The 12,746-nt window shown below is 44.9% G+C and overlaps 1 protein-coding gene across 2 annotated transcripts in view; it reads right to left on the reverse strand.

The window, feature by feature from the left end:
• The window catches only part of KLHDC8B (kelch domain containing 8B), a 123,645-nt gene that overhangs the window by 83,774 nt on the left and 27,125 nt on the right, over positions 1-12,746 (reverse strand). For both annotated transcript variants that reach the window (XM_066596763.1, XM_066596764.1), the window contains exon 2: positions 5,691-6,312. In XM_066596763.1, coding sequence (XP_066452860.1) covers positions 5,691-6,081 — 391 coding nt within the window. In that variant the 5' untranslated portion in view covers positions 6,082-6,312. The remainder of the gene's footprint in view (positions 1-5,690; positions 6,313-12,746) is intronic.

A 12,746-nucleotide genomic window follows, 5' to 3' on the forward strand; every position in this document is an offset into this window, starting at 1 on the left:
GGTAAAATGCCTAGCATAAGCCCAAAAGAAGAGCACATGAGTCGACTTCCCTTAATTCCACTTCGCAAGCAATGTTTGGGAGCAAAATCTAACTTGGGTTGCTTATTTGCAACCGTAGCTGTTTTTATATTATCAGTTCTTGCTCTGTTTCCTTGTAGATCGTGATATGGAATCAAACAGAGAGTAGCTCCATTTCTAGGCTTACAAACAATATTTCTCCGCTCCAGAGAATTACAACCTGAATCATTAAAATGTGGGATATGAAATATGAAAGTTAGGCAACCACATTAAGTATTCAACAGTTTTTTAGATCAAACATCCTACAACAGTCTCTCTTAATTACTTTTCCTCCCAAATGTCTCTCCTGTAGTATCGCATACTCATGACCCTGCCGTAGGGCCTTACGGGGGAGGAACTGCAAGCGTTGTTCCTTTGGTGCGACCGAGGGGTCCGGAGAGTCATCGTGCCAGTTCCTGCTGTCGTGTATCGCTGGGGAGGTGCATTCCCCACATCTGTTCTGCAATCCTTTGGGTATCATCGAGTTTAATTCCTGCTCTGCTTTTTCCAGATCATGGAAGATAAGGGTGGCACCGTTAGGGCAGAATACTGTCCGTACTGCCGGGTACAGCAGGGCAAATTTCTGTTGTTTCTTATAAAGTTCTGAGCAAATTGGGGGAAAAGCTTTTCTTTTGTGCTTTACTTCAGACAAGTAGTCTGCAAAAATTAGAGTTTTGTGTCCTTCGATCTCCAGCGAATTGTTACGGCTTTTGAAGTTTCGCAAAATTAGGGCTTTGTCTGTGTAGTCCAAATACTTCACTATTGTGGGTCTCGGGCGTACCCTAGTATTTGAGGCCTGCATAGTAGGTGCTGAGCGCATATCTGGTCCCAAGTGATGGGCTTACTCGGCCTTTACATTTGTGGACATATTTTCATGTGCAATACGCAGTGAATAGAGCCTATTGATTTCAATGAGTTCATTCGCATGCGCGTATTTTTCCTGCGCATTTCAGTCGCGCAAGAAAAAAGGCAGCATGTTCAATTTTCCTGTGCAGTTGCATACAAAAAGTCCCCATAGAAGTCAATGGGGATGTGCAAATGCGTGCGCAATAAACCAGGAGATGCATGATATGCTGTGGAATTACGAAGTTGAAGAAGACATCTTGAACTCTGATATGAAAAAGCCTACAGGCTTTCTCTTGCTCCACACTTTGACCCCTTTGTGTGACCTTTGGTGGCTGATTTTGGTGTCATTAGATTTGTGACATCCTCACCACCACCATAAAATCATGAAACTTGAGTTTGATACATTGAGTGACCGGTCAGTGAGGGTCAAAGTCCCTATGTTTTGTCTAGTGCCGGTGTTGTGATTCAGCCGCTAGGGAGTGTCAAGCGTTGCGAAGTGACATTCATACCAAGTGCTTACCAGTTTGACTGTTGCCATGTCCCGAAAACGTGGAAGACCGAGCCATGGACGGCGAACAGTTCAAGCCGAATCCTCGGCTCCATAGTTCTTAAAACATTTACAACCATCCTCCAAACATTTTATGTTCGCGTAGCGAGCAGCGGGTCAATCTAGTTAGATTAATTAGCCAATTCAATGGCTGGAGCATCGGTGCGTATGTTTTTGCAGATAATAATGCCTCGCACGCAAAAACAAGCAAAATCTACGCCAATGCGCATACAGAAAAGCGCTGATGTGTGGACAAATACACATACGTCCGTGTGAAGCCAGCCTTAATAATCGAGGATTTACCTAAGTGAAGGTTGTACCAAGTTATAGAATTATCGCTTTTTCACAGGATAGGGAAAAGTTTATGTTCGCTGGGGTCCAACTGCTGGTACCTCCCCTGATCCAGAGAAGGAGGATCCCAAGCACCCCCATATGACTGAAGCCGAGGTTGCGCCTGCACTCTGCCATTCCATTAATTTCAATGGAAGTGCCAGAGATTGCCGAGTTTTTGTAGTCAGTAATTTCTGACGTTCACCTAGATAAGAATAGAGTGGCAACAAGCATGCTCAATCTCCACCCCATTCATAGTAGGGATGTTTTTAAAGAATTTTTGGTGATTTTTTAAAAAAGGTTTTAAAAAATTCCTAAAATCCTGCAGTTCTCACACTGAGCACTAAGCCTAATAAGTCTGGCACTTCTTGTAGGGAAAACTTCTCAGTAGTCGTCTCATTATCATCACAGGCAGGATTATAATGAAACGTAACACCTTTAGGGCTCATTCATAGGAGCGTATGCATTTTCCCTCTGGCCGCATCGTGACCGAAAATCACTCCAATGAAGAATAGCAGTGATCGAGTCCCGAGCTTAATTAGCCTTTCCTCGTCCATTCACACAGGCGTATCGCGAAAAAAATATGCAGCAGCGCGGAATGACTTCTAATAGCTTGCATTGAATGAATGCATCGAAATCCAATGGTCGCAATTTTCGGCTGACGTATTCACGTGACTAAGTAGCGTAAAAACACTCATATGAATGAGGCCTTATACACAGAATTCACTATTAAAAAGGCAATGGTCACAGCTCCCCTCCTCCCCCTCCCTGCACAAGGCAGAGAGCATGCCTACAACACTCTCCTATAGAAATCAATGAGTCCCTACCTGTCCATTATGTTTATGGCACAGCAGACTGCTGTAAAGTGCCTACCTTAATGCCATTAACTACAGCTTAAGCAAGATGGCTGTCCCCAAAGTCATGTACAGACAATGGAATAAAAAAAATCTACTGATCAGCTGATCACCAGGGATCCTGAGTTGCAGGTCTCCTGCGATTAACTATTGATGACCTATCCTGAGGAGAGGTCATCAATAGCTTTTGCCTAGGAAACCTCTTTAAGTAGTACTGTATGTGTTCAGTTTCCCTGCAGCACCTCCGCAGGGGAACTGAAGCATTACACAGTGTCCATTCAAATCACTGGGTTGTCTGTGTAAAGCAGGACAGGATGGGTCCTCCAGAGTGAGAGATATTCCTTGTAGCCGCTCTCTATTCCGGCTAAGGAATAGAAAACTGCAGTGTCTTCTTCCCTGTCAGATCTGTGTGGACTCCTACCAATAATGATAATGCAGAACATCTAATTAGAAGATTCGTTAGCTTGTGCCATCTGCCTGTCTCTATATCTTTGGGTTATTTGATCCCTTCCTAGTCATTTGTTTTGATAACATTTTCAGCAGACAGTATGTTAGTTCTGCCCGTCGATGTTGGCGTTCTTCTCGTGGAGGGCTGCGGCACGAGAGGCGCTGGGGCTGAGGTGCTAGTATATTTGTGTACGCAGCTGATTGCTGATTCCCACTGGTCTGGTCACCCAGGCTGCTCTAATTTATCCTGACATTTTGCTCGCAGAAGTAAAACCATCATTTTCTGTCTTATATCTTAGCTGACATCAAAAAGGCCAAATGCCGAGAGATGAATGTGCGTGAATGTACAGAAATACAAAGCGAAGAGATTCAAACCTCAAAGCCCAATGGACTGAAAAAAACGGAAAGTGAACGGTAAAACAGTCCTGTTAACCCTTACAGAGTCCAACTAAAATGCGTCATCTGCTTCGGGCTGCGTTCACCCGTGGCATTTTGTGTTGCAGTTGTCAACTGCAATTAAAACCTGCATTCACATGGGCAAGAAAAACGTGCAGGTTGTGTGCATTGCAAGACGCACAAAACTCGCACGAAAATACAACGCATTATTTGCAGTGGGTATATTTCGGTACGCTGCATACTCATGAACTGAAGTACGCAATGCGGCTGTGCGCCTCAGGCCTCTTTCACACCGTATGCGCATTTACACTCGCCGGATCGCGGCCAAAAATCGAGTGAAGAAGAGCCGCGATCAAGTCACGCTCCTAATTTGCGTTTTCTAGTCCATTATCACAATGGCTGCGGTATAACGGCGAAAAAAATACACTGCAGTGCGAAAATCCCTCGGACGGCAGGAATCCTCGGAATGACTTCTAATAGTTAAGTAGAGCCAGCTGTCTTCTTTTCCGAGCGTTGTACACGGATAAACCCCCTCCCTTCTTTTTCAGCTCCTATGGGAGTCTCCAGCGTATCCGGGTCGAAGGATAGGGCAAGACCAAGCTTTTCTCTCTGCGTACGCGCCTAAAAACCACTCATTAGAATGCAATGCTTCAGATGGTCGCGATTTTTTGACGTGACTACATTAGCCGCATTAGGTTGGCACTATGTTTATGATGTAGCATATGAGAGATCTGCACATATCCGTCCCGGTTTCCCAATGCAAAAACTGAGTATACCTTCCACATAATATGAAGAAATGACGCCGTTGTCCCAGGGCTCGCAGCGAGCGAAAGCTGTCAAGAAGCTGACCTATCTGAAGCCCTTTGAAAGGTTAATAAGACACACGGTATCCGACTAATTATACTCAGGTCAGTGTAATAAGTGTGCGAGTGGCTCCATGGCAACCTGTTACCGGGGCAACAATCCGGGCCTGTTTATTTTTTGTATACACTTTATCATAGGAGCTCAGCTTCTCCTCCGCATCTCCGCTGACTGACAGTCCAAAAACTTCATCATTAATCATCCGCTATTACAAGACGTTTTAATTAGTTATTGTGTCAGCTATTAAGCGCTCGTCGGAAGTCAGGAATGAAGTCTGCATTTGGGATGATTCTTTTTTACTCGAGGTGTTTTAAAGATCAATTGCTTAAATTGGTAATTAGACGGTTGACATTTGGGACTGAATTAATGAATCCCGATGATGAAAAAAGACAGAAGGAGACGTTGGCGAGAAGGACAATATTTGCGCTAAATATGATCTGACTTTTGGCCATCTGTTCAGATCAAGGTACACAATTACCGCAAGCTCCTGATGGAGGCACTACTGCGGAATACAAGGTATACGTAATGTAATGTGACTCCATCAGCAGAATAGTGAGTGCAGCTCTGGAGTATAATACATGATGTAACTCAGGATCAGTACAAGATAAGTAATGTATGTACACAGTGACTTCACCAGCAGAATAGTGAGTGCAGCTCTGGAGTATAATACCGGATGGAACTCAGGATCACTGCAGGATAAGTAATGTATGTACACAGTGACTCCACCAGCAGAATAGTGAGTGCAGCTCTAGAGTATAATACTGGATGTAACTCAGGATCAGTACAGGATAAGTAATGTATGTACACAGTGACTCCACCAGTAGAATAGTGAGTGCAGCTCTGGAGTATAATACTGGATGTAACTCAGGATCAGTACAGGATAAGTAATGTATGCATACAGTGACTGAACTTTTTATGTACACACACATGTACCGGTGTATATATATATGTATTAGTTTAAGCTACCTGTCAATAAAATCTATGTTCCCCTCCTCCCCCAAACATATGCATATTTAATTTGATCAAACTTAAGTGTCATTTCATTGGGCGATGAATAACTACCAGACACCTCAGTAGCCACATTTCTACTGTAAAAGGGAATATCCAGGACTGATAAAACTCTACTCTTATCCACAGGTTGTGTCTGGTATTGCAGCTTATCCATAATCAAGTAAATGAGGTTGAGCTGCAATATTAGAGACAGCCCATGGACAAGTGTGGCGCTGTTTTTGGATCACTTCCAACCTGTTTAATCAGCTCACCCCAGTGTAACAAATTGGCATAGGGTTAGTTGCCCCCACACCCATCCAAATGTTATGACAAACTGATGTGATTGATATAACGTATCTCACCTTTTTCAATGGCACTGATCCCCATGGATGGCTGACATAGTGGAGCCTTTTTTTCCCACTTCCCTTCATCGCTGTTGTAGATTTCTACAGTTGACAATGGACACTGCTCATAATTCATACCACCAATCACCAGAATCCGTTTACCCACCGTCACTGCTGCTGCTCCGGCTCGGGGGGTTGGCAATGAAGGTAGCACGGTCCATGTTTGTGACTCCACATCCAACACTTCTACTGTCTCTAAAGGAAGTCCCGTTTTGCTACAACCTCCCAGTACATACAAGTGGCCATCTTCGTACACTGGTGTGCAATAAACCCGACAGGTGGGCATCGGAGGAAACACTTCCCAGTAGAGGGACGTGATGCCGCTGGAGGCCATTATAGAAACCGGCATTGTAGACTACTAGAGATGTGTGATACGGGTCAGCCAGCCAAGGGAAATGATCCCATCGATTACCAGCCAGGGCTTCTAGGGAGTTGATAATATTACTCAACATCTGTTGTTCCTGGGACAGGAGTCTATAGATCCAGTGTCGTTCTGTGTTCAGTAGTCACTGCATATTAACATCAGGGGCCGGCAGAAGGACGTCAGATGCTTCCCATGTTCCTCATTTGCTTAGTTACTCTAGAAAGAAAAATAAAAAAAAGAGCAAATTTTTGAAAAGTTTCACATTCTAGATCTACATAGTCTACCCAAAGGTCTAAAACTAAAGTATGGTCCGGAGGCCATATAGGGATTCCCATATGACGGGATCTAGAAGGTAGAGACAGGAAGTGCAAGGCCTAAAGGGGTTTTCCAGGCATTTACTATTGATGACCTACACTCGGGTATCTGCCCCTCAAGATTCCTGTAATCAGCTGATCCTGTGGTCCGCTCTCGGTGCAGCCGAGCTAGTCAAAGACAGAAGTGATTTCAATGGTAGCGATGTCTTCTATTACTCTTCAGGTTCTGACCCCAAAGTGAATGTTAGGCTCAGCTGCGCGGGCAGCAAGCCAGGGATCAGATGATCGTCAGGTATCCCGAATAGCAGACCCCCATGATCAATGTTAAATGCCTAGAAACCCCCTTTAGCAAAAGGGAGGAACTTAGGGGGGAGTAAAAGCACTGTGCTTCAAGCGGGAGAGTAAAGTCAGCACAGGGACAACTAGTGAAGCCCACCCTCCTTTATTTTGTGGTTGTTCAGCCTGGTTTATGGGGTTTGTTTGAGGGTAATTGGGATTGTTGGTAGAGGTTATTTAGTGCGCTTTTGGAGAAAGACCGTGTTATGACAGTGGTTAGAGGGTGGAGGGTCCTTGGAGTTGGTCGTAAATTGTCAGTAGGGAATCTCATCGGGTGTATGGTTCCCTTAATTCATAGAGCAATTGTGGTTGTTCTGGTGCATTTAGGACTCAAGTCCTCAAAGGGTTTTTCATGGCAAATACTACTGATGACCTATCTGCTGCTCGGGATTCCCACTATCAGTGCAAGCAGGGCCAGACATCCTCATTGGGGTTGGTGAAGGAAGTCTCAGAGGCTGCTTCCCTCCCGTTGAAATCTGCCTATTATGCTTCCATCTTCACATTGGGGTTGATTTAAATGGGAGTGAAGCCACCTCTAAAATTTCCTGCTCCTACCCCAATGGCATTGCCTGGCGCCACTACACTGACAACGGGCTGGATGATCAACGGATTCCCGATGTTCAACTATTGATGACCTATTCTGAGTATAGTTTATCAATAGTAAATGCCCAGAAAACTTCTTTAAGGGTCGGATTTAATTAAGGTAACCATCTTGGTGGCTAATGGTGCCCCTGAGCTAGGGGGGGGAGTGTTGGCTGGAGCTAAAAGATCTGCTGTTGGGCAACAGATTTTTCAGCTCAAAGGACTTCCCTCCTTCTGCTGTAGAATGATTTTTGCAATGAATAATTTTGTTATTTGTTATTGTTTATTAATATAATGGCTGCTGTGCTTAATTGAATCCGAGCAGTATATTAGCATCTTTATTGGAAAGGGTGGGCAAAATATTAATTGCGGGAGGGGTTAGAGTGGGTGGGAGCGTAGCCTATGAAGGACCTGACTCTACAATTTCATCAACTTGAATACAAATTCATAGTACTGATCAACAGTTTTTGACTCTTGACCTCTGCTTGGAAACTATGCATTTTTGGAAAGTGTGAACAGAGTAGAAGTTGGGGAGGGTATGATGGTCCTTGTGGAGAGTGCCATGTAGGTGTGAGAAGACTTATAGGCCATGCAACACTTCCCTGGGAAATTTGGTATACAAATGGAAAATGGTACAGTGACATCAGAGAGGCCCATTGTGATTCCGATAACAAAAGCCTCTGCATGCAACTTATGTACGACCTTCTAACAGACCTTACAACATGACCAAGGATATAAGCCAGACCAGAATTTTCTCCCTAAGGATAGGATGACCATCTACAGACAACTGTTTTGGGGTTCTTGCGCCTCATCAGTGTAAAGTAGGGTTCTGGTTGACTAACAGGCCAGAGTAGGGGTTCACAATGCCACCCAGCTCCTAAGCTTCACAAAACTCTACACATAGGATGTAACCATACAATAATACAGATATAAATGGCAGTCAGAGCCTGGGGAAAGCTGGGCAGCACACAGGAGAGTTCTTCAATGTATTGAATATATAAAGGACTTGCAGTAAAAAGTCAGACTTATCACAACCAATGAATCTTATCTTGAAAATTGCCCATGTTGGAACGTACTTGTCCTTTAAAGAGAACTGAACTGACACAGTTACACAAAGTAATTATCTTCTGCTCCCTAAAACTCCACCGCTCTTGGCCCATGGTGTCTCAAAAACATGCAATTTGCAGCGTCTCACATTGCCACGCTGTCCTGCTAGTTCTAGCCCTCAGACACATTTCGCAGTATATATATTACTGATGATAAAAGAGAATCTGTTGAGTGTTAGAACAGGCGAGATGAGACAGATCCACAATTATATGCAAACTTAGATTAGATTGCCATAAACATATTACATTAGCATTATGTCTGTGCCCTTTATAGCAGTATATATAGTAATAACACTAGACTTTACTTCTCTAGTGCCAACGTATTCTGCAGCACTTTATATATCAGAAGGAACATTAAGATACAGAATCAGATATTACATACAGTATTAAACTAATGAACAATAGGGGTGAGGGTCCTGTTCACAAGAGCTTACAATCTTTAAAAAAAATAGGGGTGAAGGTCCTGCTTACAAGAGCTTACAATCCTTAAAAAAATAAGGGTGAAGGTCCTGCTCATAAAGGCTTACAATGTATGAGGAAATAGGGGTGAGGATCCTGCTCACAAGGGTTTACAATCTATGAGGAAATAGGGGTGAGGATCCTGCTCACAAGGGTTTACAATCTATGAGGAAATAGGGGTGAGGATCCTGCTCACAAGGGTTTACAATCTATGAGGAAATAGGGGTGAGGATCCTGCTCACAAGGGTTTACAATCTATGAGGAAATAGGGGTGAGGATCCTGCTCTCAGATGCTTATAATCTATGAGGAAAAGGGGTGACAGAAGATGTAGCAGCGCTTGTTCTGTACAATGGTCCGGCCATCTTTAATATAAATAGGGTAGTATACATATTGCTGTATGAGCCGTCACCAGCCACTATCTGTGTATGTACAGATAAGAAGGGCATTAGGCTGCCTGCACACAACGAGGTTGGGATCCCGCACAAGAATCCGACCCTGTGCCCAGCCGGTGACCCCTGTGTACCTGACATTCTTCTGTGCTGCGGATGTGCCAAACGTCGCACATGAGCAGTACAGATTTACCCACGCCGGTGTTAGGCGATTACGTGGGTCCCGCAACCTTTCTGCAATGATGATTGCGGAAGGGCCGCGGGACAGATGGCTTTCATTGACTTCAATGGAAGCTGTCCGTGCATAGCCTGCACAAAAATAGAGCACGCTGCAATTTTTTTTCCCCCTGCGAGTGGAAAACCGCAATTGTTTTCCACACGTGGGCAGGAAAAAGCACTTTCCTATAGCATGCTATGAAAAGTATTTGTTGCGGAACCTGGGGCCGTGTGCAGGGGGACTTATTTGGGTTGTGGAGGATACTGTCAGATGAAGGGGATCAGGTTATGAGGGAGAATGTTAAGATGGGATAAATAGAGAGTTAGAAGAGGGAATGTGATTGGCCTCCCCAAAGAGATGTGTTTTTAGGGGGTGCTTAAAAGTGCACATACTGGAGATTGTCTGGGATAGCGCATTCCAGAAAACTGGTGCAACTCGGGAGAGTCTTGGAGATTGGAGGTTCTAACTACTCTGGAACTAGCTTAAAGGCGTTGTACCAAAATTAACTTTTATCACCTACCCATAGGATAGTTAAAAGTTTTCGTGGGGGTCATAATGCTGAGATCCCCACTGTTCCCCAGAACAAACCTCCAGCTAGTTCCGTCAAGCCCAATGAGATGAATGGAGTGGTGATTGCACATGTACAGTATTTGCTTCATTCAATGTGACGTCGCTGTCGAGAAACATCCCCGCAGTGACGAGAAAAGGAGAAAATGGGTCTCTGTTTTCAAAATCAGCAGGGTCTCACCAGTGAGACCCCCACCGATCAGACTTTTATCACATATTCTGTGGATAGGTGATAAAAGTTAATTCTGGTAGAACCCGTTTAAGACCATTAGCAGAACAGAGAACATGGTTATGTTGGTAGACAGAGATGAGGGGGGAGATATAGGGCAGTGCAGCACTGTGGAGAGCTTTATGAATGAGAGTGAGGAGTTTATATTGTATTGTATAGTGGATGGGCAACCAGTGCATTGACTGGCACAGGTTGAAGGCACCGTTATAGTGACTGGCACAGGGTAGAGGCATTGAAGTATGACAGAAACATGAGCCTGGCTGCTGAATTCAGAGTAGACTAGAGAGGGCAGAGTTTAGTGAGGGGAAGACCAATTAGTAGTGCATTACAGTAAAGGCAGGAATGCATCAGCCCAATAATAAGAGTTTTTGCCATTTTCACAGTACGAAAAAGGACAGATTCTGGAGAGATTTTTGCATGCAGGTGACATGAACATGCAAGTGATTGAAGTAAGGGAATATGACCAAAGAGCAACATTAAAGTTCATGTTCACTTATTACTGCGTTTGTAATGGGAATTAAAAGCTAAATTTATGCAGTCAGGAAAATACTGTTGTTGATGTTAATTGCATAACTGCTGATGTTATGGTCTGGTTGATGTAACTGCTAGGTTGTGCTGCTGGGACCTGTAGTTCTATGAGGTTCCAGGAGCACACTGCCACAGGTGTGGGATAATTGAGCTGTCTGGGTGTGGAGTTCTCCAGCCAGACTATCCCCCTGGTCTGTTGCACATATATACCAGCCCCTTTGGCTAGAGGATGCTGGTTTCCCACTACCCTGGTGCTCGCTTCCTTGCCTGGTGTTCTCTATGGTGTGGACAGTGATGTGTTCTGTGGGTCTGTGTAGGTGGCCGGACATGTGCTATAAACAGTCCTGTAATGTGTGGTGTACATTCCCTGGTGTGTTGGTGTGAACTGTGTCCTGCCTGCTTGGATCGTTAACTATCTTGGGCTAGTTAGGTCCATAGGTTCCAGCATGGGGCCATTCCTATTGGGGTGATCACCCCGCTTGCAGGCAGGTCTCCTGGGGTAAGTTGTCTTGTGAGAGTAGAGACCCACGAGACAAGGAGGACCCTTGTCGCGGGCTCGTGGGCCTAAGTGTCTTGGTCAAAATATGAACCAATACCTCGTACTGTATCTATTCCATTTGTTTATGCATGCAGGTATGCTAGGTGAGTGTTTTTGGTGTTTGTCAGTTGTGTGTTATGTGATTGCGACTCCCGTTCGTAGTTCATGTATGAATGGGATGTGAGAGTAATACTCTGCTGTGTCCCACTATGAATATTGTGAGTGGTCTTAATCCCAGTTACGGTGGCCATTTTGATGGTTTACATAACTGGTCATTGTGCTGGACACGGCATGTGCGTCTGATGAATGAATGGTAGCATATGTCTCGAGCCCTAGGGTGGTGCCTGGGTTAGGTATAAATGGCGAGGTGTAGTACGCAAAAAGTGTTGCATAGTTGTTGCAGTGGTGGAGAAAGCAAGCATGAGTAGTCAGTGCAATGTTGAGCAGTGAGAGACGCCCTAGAGACTGCTAAGGAGAGGTTGGGTGCAGTCTGAAGGTGTGGGCTGTGGAGAAGGCCTGGAGCCTGCTGCTCGGAGCTGAGAGTGCCCGCTCAGTCTGAACCATTGAGCTGAGGGGGCTCCAGTTCTGAGCCTGCTGTATTGCTGAGAAAGTCCAAAGAGACTCTGCGTGCATACCATTGTTATTTGTCAAGTATTGCCTGCTGAGTAATTAAAGAGAGTGCACCCTGATCCTGCAAGGGCTGACAGGCCGGGACAGTGTTGCCAAGTTCTAGAGCCAGCATTGCCAAGTACTGAAACTGTGTTGCAACATTCTGAAACTGTATGCAAGTTAAAGAGATTGTACCACTAAGGCCCAATGTCCACGGACGGATTTGATTTGCGGAGATCTTGCAGATGTGATTTTCTTTCCTAGCGTGTGTATCGCACGCTTGGGAAGAAATCGCAGCATGCTCCATTTTCCTATGGATTCCGCGGGGACGGCTTCCATTGGTGTCAACGGACCCCGTTCTAGCCACAGCACACCCGCAGCTGTCACTGTGGACGTGCCGTGGATCCGCGGGAAAGCAGGAGATTCAAAAAGAGAAAAAAGGCAATGTGCATGCGCCGGCTGCGTCGACTATCAATGTTGCAAGTGAAAAGTCCTGCAGCACACCTTTATAATGCAAGTCATATGCAGAGGTTCCAGCAAAGGGAAATGCAAAGCCACCTGTGGGACCACGGATCTCCAGTCCCAAACTAATCCAGCAGTCAGCAATGAAGTAGCAGCATCAATGGTGTAGTAAAATAGAAAAAAGATTTATTGCTCCATAAAAATGGAGACGTTTCGACTAGGTGAGTCTTTATCAAGCCTGACGCACCAGGACACATCCATTGTGCTGACAAAAAAAGATCCGGCTGGCACGGAGGAGACCCATGCTGGATCT

This window comes from Eleutherodactylus coqui, chromosome 3, assembly GCF_035609145.1.
Source record: "Eleutherodactylus coqui strain aEleCoq1 chromosome 3, aEleCoq1.hap1, whole genome shotgun sequence".
NCBI lineage: Eukaryota > Metazoa > Chordata > Amphibia > Anura > Eleutherodactylidae > Eleutherodactylus > Eleutherodactylus coqui.